At 40.5% G+C, this 25,282-nt stretch overlaps 1 protein-coding gene across 1 annotated transcript in view; it reads left to right on the top strand.

Annotated features, from left to right (window-relative positions):
- The window catches only part of tm9sf3 (transmembrane 9 superfamily member 3), a 109,324-nt gene that overhangs the window by 19,780 nt on the left and 64,262 nt on the right, over positions 1 to 25,282 (top strand). Inside the window, exon 2 of the mRNA XM_059946226.1 lies at positions 3,639 to 3,834. Coding sequence (XP_059802209.1) covers positions 3,639 to 3,834 — 196 coding nt within the window. The remainder of the gene's footprint in view (positions 1 to 3,638; positions 3,835 to 25,282) is intronic.

Raw genomic sequence — 25,282 nt, 5'->3', positions numbered from 1 at the left:
TTTTTGGCATACCAAATGAAGATGGCAATCAGTTTTCCCCCTCAATCAGACGAATGATTGCTTTTGTAACATTAATGGCCAGAAGGTCTATACTACAAAATTGGAAAGAAGTAAATCCTCCTACTACATTTCAATGGCTTTCTCAAACTATTTCTTGTCTGAGTTTGGAAAAAATTAGAAGCACTATTTTTGACTCATCAATTAAATTTGAAGAAACTTGGAGACCGTTTATTCGACATTTTCATATGAATTAATTTGGCCTTCTCCAGACCTTTCTGCTTATTCATGTTCAGGTATGGAGTTCCGGAGTTCTTTGACACTATCTTATACTTGTAAACTGTTATTATTGCCTATGTTAGTTTAGTTTAGTGTTTTATTTTTTTTAATATATTTTTTTTTCTCATATTTTTTAATATTTTTTTTTCTTTTTTAATGGTTATTTGTTTTTTTTCATATAATCATGTGGACTTGATTAAGGTATTTTCTTTTGTTGATGTTTAGTAGGATATTATTATCTTATTATCAATGTGATTTCAAGTCTATTGTATTTATAATTTACTTATTACTATGTTATTTTTTTTGTGTATATGTGAAAATTAATAAAAAGATTGAAAAAGAAAGAAAGAAATTTTCTACTTCCAGGTAACCCTTACCTCTTTGTTCCCGACCCCCACCAAAACACTTTATCCTTCTGCTGCACCTCTGTTCTTGCTACTTTAGTCTCCTTTTCTATACCCCTCCACCCAAATCATGAAGTGCCAATAAATGTAAGCATTTTTGTGTACAAGTCAGAAAATGTTAGAGGGCAGGTGTATTCAATATTTAGGAAGGTAAATAACATTGATTTTTATTGCAAAAGAGTTGGACTTTAGAAACAGAAGTATTCAGTTGTACCTTGTACTGGTGTATTGATTTAAGCTAATTCATGGGATAAGTGTTATCCTGTCAAAGTGGCTAAAAAAAGATAAAAGTTCTTAGGAGTTCAGAAAAATATAAGATCCTTGGGGGGGGGGGGTCACTGATGGAATAGATGTTGAGCAACAAACCATCTATTTGATGGTTTCAGTGGTTTATGCAGCGTTTGTTCTTCCAGCAGATGGTTTGTTACTTCATATTCCAGTAAATGTAGTCCCTTGTGTCTCCAGGGTAGCTATTGAGATATTGTCACTAATTAGTGAATCTTGAACAAGAGAATGGAGTTACAAGATTGGGGACAGTCACTTAAAACTGAGTTGAATAGTTACTTCTTGAGCATCATTGAGGGCATTCAAAGAAGATAAATTTCTGAAAGATCCAATAATTGAGGACTATAGAGAACTGACATAGAAGAGTTGATGAAACTAGGGTAGATCGACATTGATCATATTGCAGAATGAGAGGCTGAGTGACCTGTGCTGTTACTTATGTGATATTTTCCTTGTGCCTTGTTGCCTCATTATACAACATGGGCAATTGAACTTTTTTAAGTTAAGGAATTCCGATTCCTTATTGATGGAATGTTAATTAAACAGAATTATGTTGCTGTGACTTGAAAAGGGAAATGGAGCATATTAGACTTTAGTTTGGAGACAAAATTTGAGGTGAGTTGTATGATCAAGAAAGGCTGAAGAATGGTTCTCAAATGTAAGCATTTACTAGTATGCATGCAGGCAGTTGATTGATAGGGGATTGCTTTTTAGGCAGATTTTAAAAAAGCTGGTGCTATATTGAATGAAAAATCATGAGTCTAGGTTTTAATTCTGATTATCAACATCAGAGACATATGTGTGAGAGAGAAGATTCCTGATAGTGTTTAGGGAAGAGCAGAACAATTGTTTTAAGTAGCTTTACTGGTGGTTTGAGGGATGTTGTGCTTGATACATAGCAGCAGGATTGGGGACTACTGCTTTTTAACTTCTCCAGAAAGTTACTCTTAATGGTTCAGTTGAGGGCAGTCACAACCATCTTTGCATCAAAATCTATAGTCTGCTGATAATTCTTAAGATTAGAGGAGAAAGAAATCTCACACTAAAAAAAAACAAGTGTACTTTTTGCTAGTTTGCTGCTTTTAGATTTTTGCTGGTGGTATTACACTTTGTCTAAGCGTCCAGAGTTTGATTTGAATTCTGCTTGAAATGTCAGGAATGCAAAGGTAAGTCATTAGTTTAAATAGTCTGTACTTAATAGTTTGCTGACCATTGTTCATGTGTAAAGAGCTCAATAGGTGGAATACTGGTACGTGTACAAGAGTACGATAGGAGTCAAAGTCTCAGGATTGGTGTCGAATGTACACTAGTTACGGTAGATTGTACAAAACAAACTGAATTGGTGCACAGCTCAGATTCAGTGGTTTAAACATTACAGAACATGTGTTTCTAAGTACCATTTTAATAATTACATTTAACCACACAATTACTGTAACTGGTGGAATAAAGATCTTAATAATGTTTTAGTTTAAGTTTGTGCCTTTTGGAGAGTTTCCTGTTTCTGATTTAAGCCACCAGGAGTATTGATTTTGCAGTTTCCTCTGGTGTTGATTTAGATTATAGAGGACGTTGCCAACAGACCAAATGTGTTCTTCAAAGTGATTATCTATCTCCCACTTTTGATAGTTACCAAAATTTGCTCTTTAAGGCATGAGAGCAGAATTAGTTCACTTGGCCCATTGAGTCTTCTCAGCCATTTGATCATGGCGGACTTATTATCCCACCCTATTCTCCTGCCTTCCCCTTGTAACCTTTTGGCACCTTGATTAATCAAGAACCTATCAACCTACACCTTAAATATACCCAGTGACTTGGCTTGCACAGCTGTCGGTGGCAATAAATTCTGTAGATACACCACCGTCTGGCTTTAAAAAAAAATTTCCTCCTCTCTGTTCTAAATGGATGTCCCTCTATTCTGACACTGTGCCCTCTGGTTCTAGAGACCCTGCTGTAGGAAACATTCTCTCCACATCCACTCCATCTAGGCTTTTCAATACTCAATTGGTTTCAATGAGATTCTCCCCTCCTCCCCCCAAACTCCAGTGAGTACGAGCCCAGCCCCATCAAATGCTCCTCGTATGTTAACTCATTCCTGGAATGCTTCTCATGAGCCTCCTCTGGACCCTCACTAATGCCATTACATCTTTTCTTAAATAAGGGGCCCAACATAGCTCACGGTACAAAGTACGGTCTGACCAATGCCTTATGAACGCTCAGCATTGCATTCTTGCTGTTTTATACTAATCCTCTTGAAATGAATACTAACACTGCATTTGCCTTCCTTACCACCAGCTCAACCTGCAAGTTAACCAATAGGGAATCCTGCACAAGGACTTCCAAGTCCATTTGTATCTTTGATTTTTGAACTTTTTCCCCATTTAGAAAATAGTCTATGCCTTTATTCCTTCTACCAAAGTGCATGACCATACACCTCCCTGCACTATATTCCATCTGCCATTTCTTTGTCCATTCTGCCTATCTGTCTGAGTCCTTTTGTAGTTACCCTGTTTCCTCAACACTACCTGATTTATTTGGGAAGTCTGTTGACAGAAGATTCATTTAATGTTTTACTGAAATGTTCATTTGGTCATCTTGTGTTAGAGAAGCCGTTTATTTTTCAAGGTATAACAGAACCACTAGTAATTTTAATCTTCCAACTTGTTTTTTTATTAGTATGAAGATAAAGAAGAAGTTGTCTTGTGGATGAATACTGTTGGGCCCTACCATAATCGGCAAGAGACATACAAATACTTTTCCCTACCCTTCTGTGCAGGGAAGAAAAAGACTATTAACCATTACCATGAAACATTGGGAGAAGCTCTTCAAGGAGTAGAGCTGGAGTTTAGTGGACTTGACATCAAATTTAAAGGTAGGAATTTTCCATTTGCCACTTTCCTTGATGTTATTCAAAGTTCATGATGGGAAATGCTAAATGTAATTTTGGTTCCAAAATACAGTCGGTCCTCCTTATCCGTGGGGGATTGGTTCCGAGACACCCCCGCCACCCCCCGCGGATAACAAAAAACACGGATGCTCAAGGCCTTATTTAACCTGAATCAGTGTGGTGGAACCCCGGACTTTATTTAACATGTTCAGTGTGGTGGACATTAGGACCCAGCGCAGCTCTGAATCCGCGGTGTCTCTGTTCATGAAAGTAATCACGATCACAATTGAAAATAAAGTGGAAGCACAATTGAAAATAAGGTGGAAGTAATAAAGCGATCGGAAAGAGGTAAAATGCCATCGGTCACCGGAAAAGCGTTAGGCTACAGTTGGTCAAAAATCAGAACAATTTTAATGGAGCATGTGAAAGGTACAATTATTACTAAGCAATGCAGTGGTTTAATTATTGAAATACATATGTTTCTTAAGTGTTTTATATGCATAGAAAGGTAAAATATGTACTATAAACTAAGAAAAACGTTTGACAAACTGACGCTAAATAATACCGGATGTAACTGTTCTGACCTCAAATCCGACTTAAAAGACAGACTCAGGAATGGAACTCATTCATAACCCGGGGACTGCCTGTACTTTTAAGTCATTTCTAGATTACTTACAATACCTAATACAATGTAAATGCTATGTAAATAGTTGTTATACTGTATTGTTTAGGGAATAATGACAAGAAAAAATAGTCTGTACATGCTCAAACAATGAGTGCTGGAGAGAGAACTTCTGGGTTTTCCTGATCCGCGGTTGGTTGAATCCACGCATGTGGAATCAGCGGATACGGAGGGCTGACTGTACAATTCTTGATCCAGAGGATGCAGGCAAGACTGAAATTAGCTAAAAAGTCCTTGCTGAGAATGCAGAGGACTGTGTGCTGTTCTACAGAAGGTATAGTCTAGTTGATGAGCAAAATGGAAAGGAATGCCAATGGAATGAGGGTGAGGACCTCTGGGAACTTCTCCCAGTAAAGAGATGGGGAAGGTGGAAATCAGAGTTGGAATTGAGGGGGTGTGTAGAGCAGAATAGCAATAAAAAAGAAATTCCTGATCTAGAAGGCTGAGGATAGATAGGACTATAAGAAGCAAATCCTTTCTTATAAAGGAGCATCTGTAGTTCTAATTCATAAGAAGTAATGAACATGTCACAGAACTTTTTATTGTCAACTTGAATCATTGACATAGATTGTGAACAGCCAAGGCGCTTTCCCACCAGACAGAGCCTTCTAATCTGAAAATTTTCTGTTTTGTGTCTTTTAATGTACATAAGAAAATAAGAAATAGGGAGCAGAACTCAATGATTTAATGACATTTTCAACCAATTCTCACCCTGTCCTCATCTTCACATGATCAATCTCTGACTCTTACCTTCATTCTCAGTGCCTGGTCTCTATCTCAAGGACAGGCTAACCACTTATCATCCATTTATGACTGACTCTCACAGCTATCTTAACTTCTATCCACCCTGCTCCCTGTAAGAATTCCGTTACATTCTCCCAGTTCCTCCATTGAATTTGCTGCGATGATGAGCCAACCTATACAGGTGCCTGTGAATTGTCTTCTTCCCTTCTACCATTGTTAATGAAGACCCTGGCTGTATCTCATTCCCTTCTCACAGCTTGGCTCTACCCTCTCTCTTCAGGAACTAAACAAGTATACAATTCCTCTGCTTTACCTTCCATCTAATCTCTCCTCCCCCACATTCACGGATTATTATCTTGAATTTCTGCCACTTTCTAAGAGATTCCACCATTAGACACATCTTTTCCTCTCCTCCCCTTTCGACATTTCACAAGAACCAGTTCCTTCACAACTCCCTGATCGACCCTTCTGCTCCTGTTTCCCTCCTTATGGCATGCTCTCTTGCCTCTGCAGGCAATGCAACACTTGGCCTTCCACCTCCTTCCACTCCCCCCCCCCCCCCCCCCACCTTCCTGCCACTTGAATTTCCCATTTCATAAAAGTGGGAGTATGCCATCTGGCCTGTCAAGCCTGCTTCGCCATTCAATAAGATCATGGCTGATCTAGCCATGGACTTATCTCCATCTACCTGCCTTTCTCCCATAACCCTTAATTCCCCCACTGCAAAATTCTATCTGATCTTGTCTTATATATATTTACTCAGGTAGCCTCCACTGCTTCATTGGGCAGAGAATTCCACAGATTCACCACTCTCTAGGAAAAGCAGTTCCTCCTCGTCTCCGTCATAAATCTAATCACCCAAATCTGGAGGCTATGTCTCCAAGTACTAGTCTCACCTACCAGTGGAAACTACTTCCCTGCCTCTATCTTATCTATCCCTTTCATAATTTTATGTTTCTTTAAGATCTCCTCTCATTCTTCTGAATTCCAGTGAGTACAGCTCCAGGTGACTCAATCTCTCCTCATAGTCTACACCCCCTCATCTCTGGAATCAACCTGGTGAACCTCCTCTGCACCACCTCCAAAGCCAGTATGTCCTTTCTCAAGTAAGAAGACCTGAACTGCACACAGTACTCCAGGTGTTGCCTCACCAGTACCCTGTACAGTTGCAGCATAGCCTCCCTGCTCTTAAGTTCAATCCCGCTAGCAATGAAGGCCAACGTCCCATTTGTCTTCTTGATAGCCTGCTGCACCTGCAAACCAATCTTTTGTGATTCATGCACAGCACTCCCAAGTCCCTCTGCACAGCATCATGCTACAATTTTTTGATCATTTAAATAATGATCTGCTCTTCCATTTTACGTCCAAAGTGAATGATCTCACATTTACTAGCATTGTATTCCATCTGCCAGACTCTTGCCCAATCGCTCATCTTATTTATATCTCTCTGAAGACTCTGAGTATCTAATGCACAATTTGCTTTTCAACTCAATTTAGTCTCATCAGCAAACTTAGATACACTATGCTCAGTCCCCTCCTCCAGATCTTTAATGTATATCGTGAACAGTTGCGGGTCCGGTACCTACCCTTGCAGCACACCACTCACCACTGATTACTAACCAGAGTATACCCATGTATTCCAGCTCTCTGTTTTCTATTAGTTAACTAATCCTCTATCCTTGCTAATACATCACTCCTAACTCTGTATCCTTATCTTATCGATAAGCCTTTTATGCAGCACCTTATTGAACATCATCTGGAAATCGAAGTAAATAACGTCCATCTGTTCCCCTCTATCTACTGTACATGTTATATCCTCAAAGAACCCAAGTAAGTTTGTCAAACAGGACCTGCCTTTACTGAATCCATGCTGCGTCTGCCTGATGGATCCATTTCTTTCCAAATTCCTTGTTATTTTTTCCTTGGTGATAGTTTCAAGCATTTTCCCAACTACAAATGTTAAACAACCAGCCTATAGTTGTTGACCTTTGCCATGTTCCATTCTGCCGGGACCTGCCCAGAGAATTTTGGTAAATGCTCAGCAAAGTCCATTGTGATGCGCTCTAATGTTATTTAAGTTCTTGTGTGACACCTTATTAAAGGCCTTCAGTAATGAAAGTTCACCAGTGTGTACTTCAACTAGTTTGTCTATATTTGCTCTGCTAGGTACTGCCTCAAAAAAACAAACCCCTTTGATAAACATCCCTTTGGCCATGTTGATAGTGTGCAATACTTTTCCCTAAGTGTTTTGTTACCACTCCCTTAATTGATTTCAATATTTTCCCGCTGCTGATTCTTTTATTCCATTATTCTATTGTTAACTGTTCTTTTGTTCTATTTCCTATCTCCTGATTTCTTGAATAATGTGGTTACATTTGCTATTTTCCATTCTGTGGGAGCTGCTTCAGGATCTATGGAACTTTGGAAGGTCTCAACCAGTTAACTAGCTCATTCTACAGTCACAACCTTCAGAGCTCCTGAGAGCTGATTTTCAGTTCCATTTATTTTTCAGGAACTCTTTAATTTTAAGGAGTTCACATTCACTCTGGTCCCATAGTTTAACATTGATTCTTGAGGAGGAGGAATATCCATTTAATTTCTCTGACACTTATTCAGTATTTTTCATGGCAATTTATAGGGGAGCCTTGTTAGGTTTTACCATTTGTTTTCTTTTTGCATATTTGTATATTGACTGAGAAAAGATTGGCTAGCTATTGTTTGGTTTGCTTTGGAATTGAGGAGGCTTAAAGAGAACTTTATTGAACTTGTGGGAGCTAGTTATGAAGTAGACCTATTCCCTTCAAAGATCAAGGCCTGTGGCTACGGATTTAAATAATTAATTGGAGGATTTGTAGATAGGATTTTCTTTCATTCCGAGGTCTAATATTTACTGCTGGAAAGGATTTCAGGGCTGAAACCTAGAGTTTAATACTTCTATGCATTTGTTATAACTGGTAAGGTAGCAAATGACAATAGCTGGATGATAGCTTCATTGAACATTTCAGATTTGAAGTTAGAAATCTGCTAATTTAAATAACATGTCCGTATTGTGCAGGACATATGGTTAATAATTTACTAATTAGTGTTGAATAGAAGGTTATTCTGAAGAATGCTTACATTTTGCAATAGTATTCGCTACCCATTCCTAGTTATCTTTATGGGCAGCACTATCTTGAATTGGTTTAGTCTGAAAGGTAATGATGTTTCCAAAATGTTTTCTTTTGGGGATAAGTTTGACTAAGGCAGAAATGAGATGTAGCACAGAAGCAGACATTTTAGTTCACTTATCCATTGATACTAATCCATTTGCTAGCACTTAATCATATACATTGGTGCTCCATGCAACAAAATTGTTGAGAATACCCTTCTCCACTACCCACTTCGGCAGTGATTTCCAGATTCCATTACCTCAGTGAAAAAAATTCTTCCTTAGAACCCCTCTACACCTCTTATACCTTCTTTGTCTCCATGTTCCTGTCAACAACACAACTGTTTTTGTGTCATCTGCAAGCTTCCAACCAAACACCTTACTGATGTTCATATGGACTACATCAGTTGCACTGCTTTCTTCAATATATTAAATTTTCATTATCAGTCTCCTAATGAAGACTTTGATAAATACCTGACTTTGCAAGTGCAGATTAATCCTGTTCCCCAGATTTCCCCCCCCAGTAAATTTCCCACCTCTGATATTTGACTTGCCAACTTGTATTCCTGCTGACCTTATTGAATAAGATCAGAATCAGGTTTATTAATACTGACATGTCATGAAATGTGTTGTTTTGTGATAGCAGTACAGTACAAGACATAAAAATTACCATAAACTGCAGAATCAAATGAATAGATGAAATGATGAGATACTGTTCATGGACTGTTCAGCAATCTGATGGTGGAAGGGAAGAAGCTGTTCCTAAATTCTGAGTGTGGGTCTTCAGGCTCCTGTACTTCTTCCCTATGAACATAAAGAGGGCATGTTCCAGATGTTGTCTGTCTTTAATGATGGATAATGCCTTCTTGTACTATGTCTTGAAGATGTCCTTGATAGTGGGGAATGTTGTGCCTATAATAATCTGGCTGAGTCTGCAACCTTATGCAGCTTTTTGCAATCTTCTGCAATGGAGGCTCTATACCAGGCAGTGATGAAACCAGTCAGAATGCTCTTCACTATACATGTAAAAATTTACAAGTCTTTGGTGACATACCAAATCTCCTCAAACTCTGAATGAAGTGGAGCCACTGGTTGGCCGCCTTTGTGATTTCATCAGTGTGTTGGGCCCAGGATAGATCCTCAGAAGTGTTGATGCCCAGGAGTTTAAAGCTCTTTACACCTTTCCACCATGGAGCTCAAGAGTACTAGTGTGTGTTCTGCCGACTTACTCTTCCTGAAGCCCACAATCAATTTCTGTTGCTCTCTATTCATCTGTGACCAGGAATCTTCTTTGCTTCCCAAAGTAAATAGGGATACATCTCATCAAGCCCAAGGGGTTTCTTTTTATAATGTTAATGTTCTAGAATTCTGCAGTTCTCTTTTAAATCCTCCAACTATAATGTCCTCAGTGAAGTATAGTTGTAAAATATTCTTTTAAAACCTGACTTGCATCCTCTGGCTCCATGGGCAGCTTGCCATTTTGTTTCAAATGGGCTCTGCTCTTTCCCAGGTTATCCTCTTGTTCTTACTATGTTGTGCGATTTGATACATATAGTTGGAGATCTGTTGTGAAGAAAGTATGAAGAGACTTTAACTTTGAGGTTTGCATAAAGTTTGAAAGGATAAATCTGGAAACTTAATTTTGTTATGAGTTATTGAGGCAAGGAGCAACAACTTCAAGCAGCAGGTTTACCCATGGCTCAATTTATTGCACTATAAATTGTTCAGAATTCATATTTTATGTGAATGCTGTGTATCATGTTATTTTTTTTTACAAAATCTTGCTACCTCATTGGAATCAACAATGCTGTCACTGCCTGCTCCCATTTGGATGAGCAGGGTAGCACTATGAGGATCCTGTTTTTGATTTCTCAAGTGTCTTCAATACCATATAGCCCTCATTGCTGGGGGAAAAGCTTTGTTCAATACAGTTTGGCACTTCCATTGTATCCTGGATAATAGACTACCTGACTGGCAGACCACAATTTGTGCAGCTTCGAAGCTATATAGCTATAAGCAACACTCTGGCCCCACAAGGGTCTATAGCGGCTCCCTTCCGGTTTCCCCTTTATACCTCAGACTTTAGATACAACACTGAGTCATGTCATCTGCAGAAATTCTCTGATGACTCAGCAATAGTTGGGTGTATGATAGGAGGATGAATACAAGGCCCTGGTGGAGAACTTTGTCAAATGGTGCAAGCTGAATCATCTGCAGCTCAACATCAGTAAGACAAAGGAGCTGGTGATCAACTTTAGGGAGACTAAGCCTGTACTGCTTCCTGTTACTATTGATGGTGAAGATGTAGATGTGGTGAGGGCTTACAAGTACCTGGGGTTGCACCTGGTTGACAGACTTGAGTTGGGCATCAACACAGAGGCTGTGTACAAGAAGGACCATAGTTGCCTCTACTTCCTGAGGAGACTGGGGTCATTTGGAGTCGGCAGGTCACACGCTTTACCATTCTGTTGTTGCCAGTACAATGCAGTGGTTTGCTGGGACAATGGCATCAACACGGATGATGCCAACAAGCTCAATAAACTGATTAGAAAGGCTGACTTTGTTACAAGAGTCAAACTGGACACACTGGAGGCTGTGGTAGAACAAAGGACTCTACTGAAAATCTTGACAATTCTGGATAATGTTTCTCATCCACTGCACTGCTCCGAAGAGCGCTAAATGAAGTCATTCTTACTCTGGGCTATTAGGCTCTATAATGAGTCAACCTATAGCAGAGGAAGTGATGACACCCTCCTGTTAGTGTTTGAGATAACCTACTTGTTATTCTTTCTTACTTGTCTTATAATATTTGTATATCTGTGCACTTGTAATGCTACTGTGACATTGTAATTTCCTTTGGGATCAATAAAGTATCTATCTTGGTTCTTGGGTCAGTATAGAATGGGGTTTATGTTCGAGGTTCTTACCACAAAACCATCAGATATAGGAGAAAAAATAGGTCATTTGACCTACCAACTCAGGCTTGTTTAATTATGGTGCTGCTTTTTTTTAACCCCATTCTCCCACCTTTCCCCTGTACCTTTTAACTCTGGAGAACAGAGTGCCCTGGGCATCCAATACCCTAGATAGAGTGGCCTGGGAACTTAGTTGTAAATGTTGCTCTCATTCAAAAGTGAAGAGTAAGTATGACAGTTCAGGTCAGTCAGCATATTGTTAGAGAGTGGATCTTTTGGTATAGTATTCCAGGACAAGATTAACATGGTTTGGGCAAATGTGAGCCACTAGAGGCTGTGCAATTTAATGGAAAATTGAGATTGAATAACTGTGTTGCAGTGACCATGAGGATGTTTGAAGGTAGTGCAGTTAATTTGTTAACAGTCTTTCCCAAAAAATACTTGTTAACAAAGTTAAAGTCCTTGTGACAAAGGAGGTTAGCATGTATAACAAATGGCAACTGGGTAGGAAGTGAGTTGAAGTGATTGCCTCATTTTTTTGTATTGAAAGGAGTTATAGAAGAATTCTCAAGTACCCATTGAACTTGCTCGTTTTGATATATGTTAACAACTTGGCAAGTGGTCACAATTTAAAAATAAATTAAATGAGGTCAATGAAGAGATAATGAACCATGATGATTGAAACAGTGTGATGGAACTGTTGCACAAAAGATGAATGAAATTAAAAGGAGAAAAGTAAAGTGATTTATCAAGCAAGGCCAGCTGTTGAGATTTCAAGACAAATATACTGCTGTGAGGAATAAAGGCAATGATGGTGAGGTTTGATATCTGAGGATGCTGAGAGATGTTGAAAATTTGGTCAAACACAATATTCAAAATATTCAAGTTTATTTATCATGTGTACATCAAAATGTAGAGTGAACTGTGTCGTTTGCATTAACAATCAGCACACCCTGGAGTGTTTTATTGGAACACAACTTCCGCATAACCCAATATTATTTTTATTAGGTGATATTGAAGGGATAAAACCGAAACCCAAATTGAATAAATATCAGAAAGAAATCATAAAAATTGCACTGGCAATAGCCAAAAAGGCTATTGCAGTTACTTGGAAATCGGATTCATACTTAAAGTATAGATCATTGGAAGAATGAAATTTCCAGCTGTATTCCACTTGAAAAAATTACTTATAATTTAAGAGATAAATATGAAACATTTTTGAAAATTTGGCGCCCTTATTTACAAAAGACAGGATTAAATATATAGGTGCTCCTAAGATAAAATAATTGGTTATTTGGGGAAAGAAAGAAATATATATATACTAAAGTTATTATGAACTCCGTGGAGCATGTGGGGATCTTCCGATATCCAGGCCTTCTTTCTTTTTTCTTTTTCTTTCCTTCTATAGGGATGTTAGGGGGGAGGGGGGAAGGGTAATTAATTTTTTTTTCTTTTTGTAATCATTTGAAAACTCAATAAAAAAATTTTTTTTAAAAACAACACACCCTGGAGTGTGCTGGGGAGACCCACAAATGTCGCCACATATTTAGGCACTGCAGACAGTCCCTGGGTTACGTACAAGTTCCGTTACTGAGTCCGTCTTTAAGTCGGATTTGTACGTAAGTCGGAACAAGTACATCTGGTATTATTTAGCGTCAGTTAGTCAAACATTTGTCTTAGTATATAGTATATATTTTACCTTTCTATGCATATAAAACACTTAAGAAACGTATATATTCCAATAATTAAACCACTGCGTTGCTTAGTAATAATTGTAGCTTTCATCGGGGCAGGGCCTTTCACATGCTCCATTATTCTCACTTTATCCGTTATCCTTTAAAATTGTTCCAATCATTGACTGACTGTAACCTAACGATTTTCCAATGACCGATGGCGTTTCACCTCTTTCCAAACGTTCATTTAATTTCAGTTTTTATTTTCAATCGTGATCGCTTCCTGTCAATGGAACAGAAACACTGTGGGCAACGGGTCCTGAGCTTTGTCGGCTCCTGAGGTCCGCTGGGTCCTAAGGACCACCACATTGAGACAGGCTAAATGGGACAAATGGGGGCTATACTGGGTTTGGGTATTTGATCCTCCACAATATTCCACATGGATGGCAGTGTTTTTTTTTTACGAGGTTGAGTTGCAAGCTCGACATCGACCCAGCCCGGATGCTACAGGAGTCATTGGATTGACATCAACCTGGCATGGGAGCGATCTGTCACTGGATCGAACTAGGGAACCTTCATTCTCCAGCCCGGCGCTGATCTCACTGCGCCACCAGCCGAACGGGCGGGGGGCGGGGTCAGAGTGAATCTTACTGAGAAAATTTTAAGCCAACTCCAAAGTTAAACACTCAACACTGTGTCAACGGCAATGACTGAAAATGGCAGATGGTGTTCTCCTTCCTCGGTTTCTAAGTACGAGTTGTCCATAAGTCGGACGTTCATAACTCGGGACTCGGGAACTACCTGTAATGTAGCATGTCTGCAATAATCAATAGAACACAACAAAACTGAAAACAATTAGCAACAAAGTAGCAACAGCAACCCAAATTCCATTAACCTCAGGATTGTCCCGTCTTCGTCCTCCAGCCTCCAGTAGACTTGGCAGATGGTCACAAGCTCGCAAACGTTGCGCTTAGACTTAGACAGTGAGCTCAGAGATTTGCAGATTCAAAGCTCTGGCCATTGAGCCAGACTTCTGATCTGACCTTTGATGGGCCTCAGTCCTTGGTATCAACCGTAGGACCCGCTGATCACCAAACATGGGGTGTTGAACTTCAGATTTGCCAATTACTCAGCATTAGGACTCAAACTAGATGATTTGTGATCACTGGGGGTTATCGGACCTTGTTCCTCCTGCCCGCAGGGAACTCCACCTCTCGGACCTGCTGACACCTCGCTGACCCTGGCGAACCCATCAACCCTCATCCATTCTGGTTTGCCATCCTGACATCCAGCCAGACATTCTGACCCCTGGTGTGCAGATGTCACATGTTCATGTCATTATCCTTCAAACATGAAGTGAAAACTTAGACTCTGATATGACCTATAACTGCCCAACATCCCAGTCCCTAAACCCTAATCTGACAACCTCCCCAACTCCCCTCTCTGTCCCCAAAACCCTACGAACCTAAAAAGAGCAAATAAAAACATCTGGGGGAAAAAAAACAACTTCAAAACAGAAGTATGTCTAAGATTTAGGAAGCTGAAATCAGACAGGATCTTTGAGGAACATGAAGGAAAGGAAGATAACTTAAATGGTCTGTCAGAAGGCCTAATGAGTAGAATTGCAGACATTAAAAATAAGAGAGTAATTAGGAACAGGGAGGACCACTAAAGCACAAAGGAAGGAATTTATGCTTGGAGCCAGAGGAAGTGGGCAAGATACTAAATGAATATTTCGCATTGCTACTCTCCAGAAATAAGGATGTGGAGGATAGTGAGATCAGGAAGGGGTGTGCTGATGCTTGCCACTATGTTGATATCAATAATGAAGAGATGCTGGGGCTCTTGAAGAACATTAAATCCACAGTATCTGATAGAATCTGTTCCAGGTTATTGAGAGGAAAGAGAAAATATTGCTTGGGATCAGAGATCCTTCTTCAGCCATATCTGTTCACAAAGGTCAATTGGGACAAACCTAGAAATTATAGGACTGTGAGCTGTGGTAGGAAAATTATTGGAGAAGATTCTTGGGAATAGGGTTTACTTGCATCTGGCAAAGCATAGGCATTAGTCAAGTCAGTCACATTTCAACCATAACTGCTATGTACAGTACATAGTAAAAATGAGATGTTTTTCATGACCATGGTGTTACATGACAGAGTACAAAACTAGACTGAACTACGTAAAAAAACAACACAGAGAGAAAAAAAACAACTACACTAGACTACAGACCTACGCAGGACTAGGCATTACAATAAATAATAAACAGGACAATAGGGCAGTAAGGTGTCAGTCCAGGCTCTGGGTATTGAGGAGTCTGATAGCTTGGGGGAAGAAACTGTTACGTAGTCTGGTTGTGAGACCCCAAATGTTTCGGTGCCTTTTTCCAGATGGCAGGAGGAAGAAGAGTTTGTATGAGGGGTGCGTGGGGTCCTCACCATCATGCTTTATGTGGAACAAGTGATGCCTTACAAATTTATGTAAGACTTTTTTGAGAAGGTGATGAAGATGATTGAGGTGGAGCATTCAGTGAGGTCATTTGTGATTCAGGAAAGTTCATGGTTACTTGGTATATTGGATGCAAAATTGGCTTGACCATCAAAGATGGTGAAGATGTGTCATTCTAACCAGAGTTCTATGATAGTGGTATCTGGCGAGGATTAATGCTGGGATCTCGCTTGTTTGTGCTCAATATTTAGGCTAAAATGCAGGTAGGCTGATTATAATGTTTGCAGATGATGCAAAAACTGGACGAGTTATGGGTAGTGTTGAGGGTTGTCAAAGGATTTGGCAGAATGCAGACTAGTTGGAAATGAGGGGACAAAACTCAGAGTACTGCTTATGTCAATGAGATCCCATTTCATTCTTCTAAGCCCCATTGATTTACTAGTATGTTACCTGGGTTTCAGCACTTAAGTTACAGAGAAAGGTTGAACAAGTTAGGTCTCTATTCATTGGAGCGTAGAAGGTTGAGGGGGGATTTGATCGAGGTATTTAAAATTTTGAGAGGGATAGATAGAGTTGACGTGAATAGGCTGTTTCCATTGAGAGTAGGGGAGATTCAAACTAGAGGACATGATTTGAGAGTTAGGGGGCAGAAGTTTAAGGGAAACACGAGGGGGTATTTCTTTACTCAAAGAGTGATAGCTGTGTGGAATGAGCTTCCTGTAGAAGTAGAGGCCAGTTCAGTTGTGTCATTTAAGGTAAAATTGGATAGGTATATGGACAGGAAAGGAGTGGAGGGCTATGGGCTGAGTGCGGGTAGGTGGGACTAGGTGAGATTAAGAGTTCGGCACGGACTAGGAGGGCCGAGATGGCCTGTTTCTGTGCTGTGATTGTTATATGGTTATATTATAGATCAATCTTTAACAATCTTTTTGACAGAATTTAAGCTTGTCATAATTTTATTATTTTTAAAATAGTTATGGAAAGGAATAGGACTGACCATCAAATCAAAGCCTTAAGTTGGGGTAAAGCTAATATTGATAACATTGGGCAGGAATACTGTATGCAGTGGTTGATTAGGAGACAGTATTAGTAGGTAAAAGGACATATGCTAAGTTGGAAACATTTAAAAGTGAAATAAGATCTCTGGGCCAGCATGTTTTTATTAGAGTGCAAGATAAGACAGGTAGGATTATTGAAGCCAGGATCTAGTCAGGAAAAAGGTGGCATATGTCAGGTATAAGCAGCTGGGACAACGTGAAACCCTTGAGAGTCATAAGGAGTGTAGGAGTATACTTAAGGAAATTAGGAGGGCAAAAAAAGGGACATGAGATACCCTTGGCAGATAAGTTAAAGGAAAATCCCGAGATTCTGTAAGTATATTAAGCATAACTAAGGAGAGAATGGGTCCTCATAGGATTAGTGTTGCCACCTATATGTGGATCCACAGGAGATGTGCAAGGTCTTAAATAAATACTTGTCATCTCTGTTTGCCTTTGAGAAGACCACATGATCTAGATATTTGGGAAAGAGAACAGCGAGTCTTGATACTTATCAACATTAAGAAGATGATGGTGCTAGTAGTGTTGAGGTACAAAAAAGTAGCTAAATCCCTGAGGCCTGACCAAGTGTATCCTGGAAACAATCCTGAGATTCATTTTCTTGTGAGCATTCACAGTGAATTCAAGAAACACAGTAGAATCAATAAAAGACTGCATCCAACAGGACAGACAAACTGTGCAAAGACAAAAAAAACCTCATAATAATGATAGTAATAAATAATCTGTAAATATCGAGAACATAAGATGAAAAGTCATTGTGGGGATGGTTTGGTGATGGGGTTTGTGAAGTTGTCACTTCTGGTTCAAGAGCCTAATGGTTGAAGGTTAATAACTGTTCCTGAAGTTGGTGGTGTGGGTCCTGAGGGTCTAATATCTTCTTGTGAAGAGAGCATGACATTGATGCAGGGATGCTTGACGATGGATGCTGATTTCTTGTGACTGCACTCCATGTAGATTGTCAAAAGATGAGGAGAGGTTTACCCATGATGGATTGGGCCGTATCCACTACTTTCTGTATGATTTTCCATTCAGGGGTGCTGGTGTTTCCATACCAGGCCATGATACGACCATGCTTTCTTTCTTTTTACAATATTTTTATTCAGAAGAAAAAAAACAAGATTTACAGAGTGCAACACGTAGATACATCTCAACATAACTTGCATACATTCATATATTGTATTAAAATTGATCAAAATGTTATAGCATAACACATAAAGGTATACCACTCTAATCAAATGTTTAAAGATAAGTCATACATCACAAAATAAATTTTTTTATATTAAAAAAAGTCAACCCCCTACCAACTACCAAAGAAAAAAGCTGATAGATGATAATGGATAATTAGAAAAACAACATATTCGCTTAAGAAGAGAAGATAAAAATATACATAAGTCTGTGCACTGTTAAACTTTATAAATTGGAAAAGTAGTTTAGGAGAGGTCCCCAGATACCATAAAAAGATTGTTTCGAATTTAAGACTGAGCAGCGGATCTTTTCTGAATTTAAATAAGACATATCACGTAGCCATTGAAGATGTGTAGGAGGGGTAGACTCCTTCCATTTAAGCAAGATTGCTCTTCTTGCTAACAGAGAGGTAAAAACTAAAACCTGTAGGTTAGGAGTATTTAAAGTTATATCTTCATTTGCAATAATACCAAACAAGGCAGTAAGGGGATTTGGGTCAAATTGGACCCTAAAAAGTTGTGAGAAGGTATGAAATACTTCCTGCCAAAAGTTTTCAACTTTAGGACAAAACCAAAACATATGAATTAAAGAAGCATCAGCAGAGTTGCACTTATTACAAAGTGGAGAAACATTCGGATAAAAACTGGACAGCTTCTGTTTAGAAACGTAAGCTCTATGAACCACTTTAAATTGTGGGAGAGAATGACGAGCACGGGAAGATGATTTATTAACCCGTTTAAGAATTTTATTCCATCTATCATCAGAAATCTGACAATTTAGGTCATCCTCCCAGGCTTTTTTTATTTTATCTAAAAAGTCTTGTCTAGAATCAATCAACAAGTTATAGATACCAGTAAAAGAACCATTAACAAAAGTTAATTCTCCGTAACTTCCACCACCTCTAACGGGATCCCACTACCAAGCACATCTTTCCCTTCCCCCCTTTCTACTTTCTGCAGGGATCGCTCCCTACGCGACTCCCTTGTCCACTCGTCCCCCGCATCCCTTCCCACCGATCTCCCTCCTGGCACTTACCCTTGTAAGCGGAACAAGTGCTACACCTGCCCTTACACTTCCTCCCTCACCACCATTCAGGGCCCCAGACAGTCCTTCCAGGTGAGACGACACTTCACCTGTGAGTCGGCTGGTGTGGTATACTGCGTCCAGTGCTCCCGGTGTGGCCTTTTATATATTGGTGAGACCCGACGCAGACTGGGAGACCATTTCACTGAACACCTACGCTCGGTCCGCCAGAGAAAGCAGGATCTCCCAGTGGCCACACATTTTAATTCCACGTCCCATTCCCATTCTGATATGTCTATCCATAGCCTCCTCTACTGTCAAGATGAAGCCACATTCAGGTTGGAGGAACAACACTTTATATACCCGCTGGGTAGCCTCCAACCTGATGGCATGAACATTGACTTCTCTAACTTCCGTTAATGCCCCTCCTCCCCTTCTTACCCCATCCCTGACATACTTAGTTGTTTGTTTTTTTTCTCTCTCTCTCTCTGCCCATCACCCTGCCTGTTCTTCATCTCCCTCTGGTGCTCTCCCCTCCCCCTTTCTTTCTCCCGAGGCCTCCCGTCTCATGATCCTTTCCCTTCTCTAGCTCTGTATCACTTTTGCCAATCACCTTTCCAGCTCTTAGCTTCATCCCACCCCCTCCGGTCTTCTCCTATCATTTCGCATTTTTCCCTCCTCCCACTACTTTCAAATCTCCTAGTTTCTTTCCCTTCAGTTAATGCTGACAAAGGATCTTGGCCTGTCGACAGTGCTTCTCCTTACAGATGCTGCCTGGCCTGCTGTGTTCCATGAATTTCCAGCATCTGCAAATTTCCTTGTGTTAACCTCATAGTCATGAGTAGAGGAGCAGGCTAAGCACACAGCATTGTTTTATGGAAGAAATGTTGCCAATCCAAACTGACTGGGGTTTGTAAGTGAGATGATTGAGGATCCAGTTCCACAAGGAGGTATTGAGGCCTAGATCTTGAAACTTATTGATTAGTTTTGAGTAGATATAGTATTGAATGCTGAGCTGTAGTCAGTGAAGATAATCCTGATGTATGCATCTTCACTGTCCAAATGTCCAGGGTTGAGTGAAGAGCCAATGAAATGGCATCTGCTGTTCACCTGTTGCACTGGTGGACAAATTGGAGCAGATCCAAATTGCTTAATAGACAGGAGTTGATATTACAACTTTCTGTAGCTTCTATCAGTCTTGTGCAGAAGCTTCCCCCCCACCCAAACCAGAGGATGATTCAGCATGTCCGAATGCTCTCCTGGGCATCTCAGACTGCCAAAGCAACAGGTTAGAGATAGCGGTGAATTCTAGACAGCTGAGCAGCACAGGTTTTAGTACTCGAACAGGTGCACCGTCTGGGCTGGATGCTTCCCACGTGTTCACCCTCCTCAGGATGCTCTCACGTCAGCCACGGAGACTGAAATCACAGGGTAATTGGGAGCTGTGGGTGTTCCACCATGTTTTGACAGTCAAAGTGAGCATAAAACATTGAGTTCATCTGGGGTGGTTTCACTTTGTAGGAGGTGATATATTCAAGCCCTCCCACAGCTGTCAAGCAACCTTCAGTGATTCATGTTTGGTCCGGAATCGCACTTTGCATGTGAGAAGGCTCTCTAGAAATTGTACCTGGACCTCTTATATTTTACTTGATTGTCACTCTTGAATGCCACTGATCTGGCCTTCAGCAGATTGTGGATCTCATGGTTCATCAAAGGCAGTGATTCCTAATGGGCGTAGTACCATCCCCCCAAGTAGGAGGTTATGAGTGGTTAAGAAGGTGTCAGGGGAAATAGAAGTCATCAGGGGCATTCATCATTCTTTGGAGGGTGGTAGGCGGCACCTTAACTTGAGTCAGGAGATCTGACTGACTGTGTCAGCTCTGCTGTCATGAAAATCTGATGGGCATTCCCAGTTTGTATTATTATTTTACTTTAAGTTAGCCCTGTTAATGATGGATAGATAAATACGGCGCGATCTCGGAGTCTGCAGATGGCGAAGCCTTGAATTCTAAACCTGATAAGAAACAGAAACTACTGAAAGTTCTGGTGTATGGTTGTATTCCGTTCCCGTAAGATCAGCAACACCCCATGTGTTTTTTTTTGTAATACTGTAGTGTCTAATGAAGCCCATGACGCCATCAAAATTGCAGAAATACTTCCACAAAAGACACCCTTTAAAAGCTACTTAAGGTATTACTCAGTTCCAGAAGCATTTGAAAAGAATTGCACTCTTGAGTCATTTGCTAAGAAAGCTAACAATTACCTTAATTGTGGTCTGATTCCTTCTTATAACATTTCCAAAGTGATAGCAAAGTGTAGAAAATCTCAGACAATTTGTGAAAGTTTAATAATGCCTGCTGCATCAAAAGTGCTCACCACTTCAGAATGGATACCAGTATTTTAAAATCAATTGATCTGAGTAATAACTCTGTAGCTTGTCGTATTGACGAAATGAGTGAAGATATTGAGTATCAACTACGCACAGAGCTACAAAACCAGAATTTGGGATACAACTGGGTGAATCAATTGTGCGAGACAATGAGGCATTGCATGGTTTATCAAAAATGGAAAAATTTATGAAGAGATTCTCTTTTGTAAGAAGTTAAAAGCAAATATCAAATCAATCTATGACAAACTCAAAATGTATATTGAGGATAAAAATATTCTGATTAGGAACATGGTTTACTTCTGCAACAAATGGAGCACCAAGTGACAGATCACCATGCAGTTTAGTGGCATTTATGAAAAAAGAAATTCCAAGTCTGTTTGCATTCCATTGTGTAATTCATCATCAATATCTTGCAGCCAAAAACCTCAGCCAGCAACTTTATTCAAGTTTGACTCTTGTACTATCTGCCATCCACAAAATTAAAGCTCATCCATTAAATGGCAGAGTATTTCATCAGTTGCGCCAAGATAACGATGAAGAGTTTAAACGCTTACTTCTTCATGCTGAAATGCACTGGATGTCAAAAGGCTGCTGCTTAAAATGTTTCTTTGATCCTTTTGATACTGGTTGAATTTTTGCTCAAAGTCGAGAGGGCTTAGGAAACAAGATTAAACTTCTACGTGAAAATGTGTCGATCTGATGACAAAATGAGCATTCTAAATATGAAACTACAGGGTGAGAATTTCAATTTAATCCAGGCAAAAAGTGCAGTGTTCAGTTTTATCGGAAAATTAGAAATATATAAGCAGAGCTTTGGGAGAAGAATGTTCTCATAGTTTCCTTGCATGGAAAGTATAGCACTCTCTTTCACAGACATGATTAGCAAGAGTATTGCTTACACCTGCAGTCACTGAAGAAGGATTTTCAGAATTGATTCAAGGATTTGAACGATCTGGAAATTCTGGACCGATAATTAACCCATTTCTTTGCAAGGTGGAAGAACAGGAAGAGAGCTTGCATGAAGAAATTATAGAAATTCAGAATGATGAAGAAGAAAAAATGCATTTCAAAAATAGCAGTTCTGTGGAACGTGGCTGCACTGTCACACAAAGCTTCTTAGTCTTTGGTGAGAAGAGCCAAATTGCTCTTCTTTTCATTTCCATCCTCTTACCTTGTTGAAAGAGGCTTCAGTGCAGTGAACCACTTACTCTGATAAAACAGAAACCATTTGTACATGGTTTATGCATGGGGACTTGAGGCTTTTGCAGACACAACCTGAACCAGATATTTCAACTGTTGCTAAAAACCATCAAGCTGAAGGATCACATTGATTTTAAAGCAGAATCATTTTTCTCATGTTGGCATATGGTAGACATGCTGGAAAGTATATTGTGCCTAAGAGGGGCATTGGCAATTATGAAGGTGCTTCGGGGGGTGTTGGCAAATATGAAAGTGCTTTGGGAGGCGTTAGGCTAATTAAGGTTGGGAAACACTTCTTGCTCTCCAGTGACTACATTTGCTGACAAGATGCTGGGTACAAGAAGATTCTTATCCCGGTGTTTTTGCCTGGCTTGGAGTCCTCCCCTCCTCCTCCTCTTTCAGCCGTAGTGATTCTGACTGGGGAAGACTGAATGATTTTGTGGGGACACAGTTGTCTAAGACAGTTTTTATAAAGTCCGTGACAACTGTGGTGTATTCGGTACGATCCTCTTGAGTCCTTGAACATGGTCCAGTTCACCAACTCTTAAGCAATCCTGTAGCTGCTGCTCTACTTCTTTGTTGTCCTTATCTCTGGAACATTGCTCTGTAGCCTCTGCTTATATACAGGTAGGAGGGGGACAGTCAAGTGATCAGATTACCCAAAATGCTGTCTAGGCATGGAATGGTAGACATTCCTAATTGTAGTATAGCAGTGGTCAAGTGTTTTGGGAGCTCTAGTGCTGCAGGTGATAATTTTGATAACTGAGCAGAGATTTCTTCAAACAAGCCTGATTGAAGACCCCAACAACGATCTGAAAGGTGTCAGAGTAAGCTGTTTCTTGTTTACTGGTGGTGTCATTCAGTACTTAAGTGCCTGCTTAGCATTATCCTTTAGTGGTATGTAAACTATGGTCAGGATCACTGAGGAGAACTCTCTTGGTAAGTAGAATGGCCAGCACCTAATCATTAGTTACTTCGCGTCAGAGGAACAGGACTGTGACAAGACCACTGAGCCCGAGAACTACAAAGAGCTTATCATGAAATACAGACCCCCACCTTTTGCCTTCTCTGAATCAGCAGTCCTTGACCATCCTCTGTATTGAGAAGCTCTCTGTTCTTACCAGCGTATCTGATGTGAGCTGTGTCTCTGTGAAACTGAAAACGCATCAGTTTCTCATAGGTCTTGCCCGTAGGACCTCATTCTTGCTCTCCAGCGACTACATTTGCTGACAAGATGCTGGGTACAAGAAGATTCTTATCCCAGTGTTTTTGCCTGGCTTGGAGTCCTCCCCTCCTCCTCCTCCTCTTTCAGCCATAGCAATGTACCTTCGTCCACTTAAAGGTGCTGTACCTGCATACTTGAGAGCAAAGTCTGCTGAGTCCTTCAGGAGATCTTGAAATTGCTAGTTAAAGGCAAATTACAGACTGCAGATTGCTGTGAGAGTAGTTCAGAGTAGTATATTTAGAAGCTTTGTAAGCTGCTCACAGCACTTTGTTGTGGTTTGCCAGCACCATCTTGCCCAAGTAAGAGACCAAGAGGGCGGGATGGCAGATGCTTTCTACATGTTCAGGCTTTTAATATGGTCTGTGTCCAGAAGGCTGGTCCAGAAGGTTAAATCTCATGGAATCCATGGTGAGCTAACCAGTTGGATACAAAATTGACTTAGTGGAAGGAGGCCTGTTGTTTGGTATATTCACTTGGATGAAGAACTTTATCTTCCATTTTTAGTAGGCAGCCGTCGATCCCAGGAGATCATGGGTTTGCGTCTCTGTTGGACTGTGTCTTTTCTAGGGTGCAAGCCTGGGTGGGAGGATTTGAAGAATTTGCTATTTCCCAAGCAGCAGGTTCCCCCGCTCCATGTCACTGTTGTAGTCCAAGGGAAGGGCAAACACCAATACAGCTTGGCACCAGTGTCGTCACAGAGGTTGCCAGAGTGAAGTTGTAAACAACATCAAACTGCCTTAGGGTCCCCAGCTCTGAACTTCTTCCTCGGGGTTTACTCCCGAAGCCTTTCCCATGGTGGGTATGGCCGCAAGGCAGCAGGGTTTAAAATCGGAGTTTTACTTCTCCTAGGCGGGCTGCCGTTCAATGCTGATGAGCCCCACCTGCCCGAAGCAATCGGTTTTGAGGCGCCAGTGGTCTGCCTTGCCCCTTGCCAGTAGAAACAGTAACCTAGTAGCTAAGCCACAGGTGAAAGCCAAGAATTGGACTTGGTTGCCAGAGGCTGTTAGAGACACACGCCATTTGGAGCACTTTATAGGTAGTGAGAGCTTATCCCCACAACCACCCCTGCTATGAACCTTAGGAACCTCTTCCATTATTATGAAGCTGAAATTCTAGGTCTACACACGTCAATGGAAACATCAAGTTTCTTCATATTGCGTGTATCTTCAATGGTTTCTCCTTCCTATGTTTTGAATATCAACATTCCTTGAATTCTGGCTACTTGGTTATTTTTGAATTAATTTATTCACATTTGAGCGAGTTCCAAAACCCCAGAATTACCTGAGGTTCTCTGCTTCACTATCTTTTCCACCTCCAAAACACTCTATAATTAGTTACAAGCTTTAGGGTATCTTTTCTAATATCCCATTTTCATCTGGTGTTGAGGATTATTTGGAAATGTTTTTTTTTAAGAAGTGCCTTGGGGCTCCGCCAACATCACACGTAGTTTATTGCAGAGTCTGCACACCATCGCAGACTTCAAAGCTGAACGCAGTGATGTTTCCAGCGTTGCTGCCTCTCTCCCAGATGAGCTAAATCTTTTATACGCTCAGTTCAATATCACCAACACCTTGAGTCCCTGAGGAGAGCCACTGTAGCGACCTGCACCATAGTCATCTCTGAGGCTGAAGTACACAAGCGCTTCCGACATGTGGACAGTCGCAAGGCTGTGGGACCAGGCGGCATCCCAGGGCGAGTACTCGGGATGTGCACAGCACAACTGTCAGGTGTGTTTACTGACAT

This window comes from Hypanus sabinus, chromosome 21 (genome assembly GCF_030144855.1).
Source record: "Hypanus sabinus isolate sHypSab1 chromosome 21, sHypSab1.hap1, whole genome shotgun sequence".
In the NCBI taxonomy this organism is placed as follows: Eukaryota; Metazoa; Chordata; class Chondrichthyes; order Myliobatiformes; family Dasyatidae; genus Hypanus; species Hypanus sabinus.
This window is presented reverse-complemented; position numbering and strand designations above follow the sequence as displayed.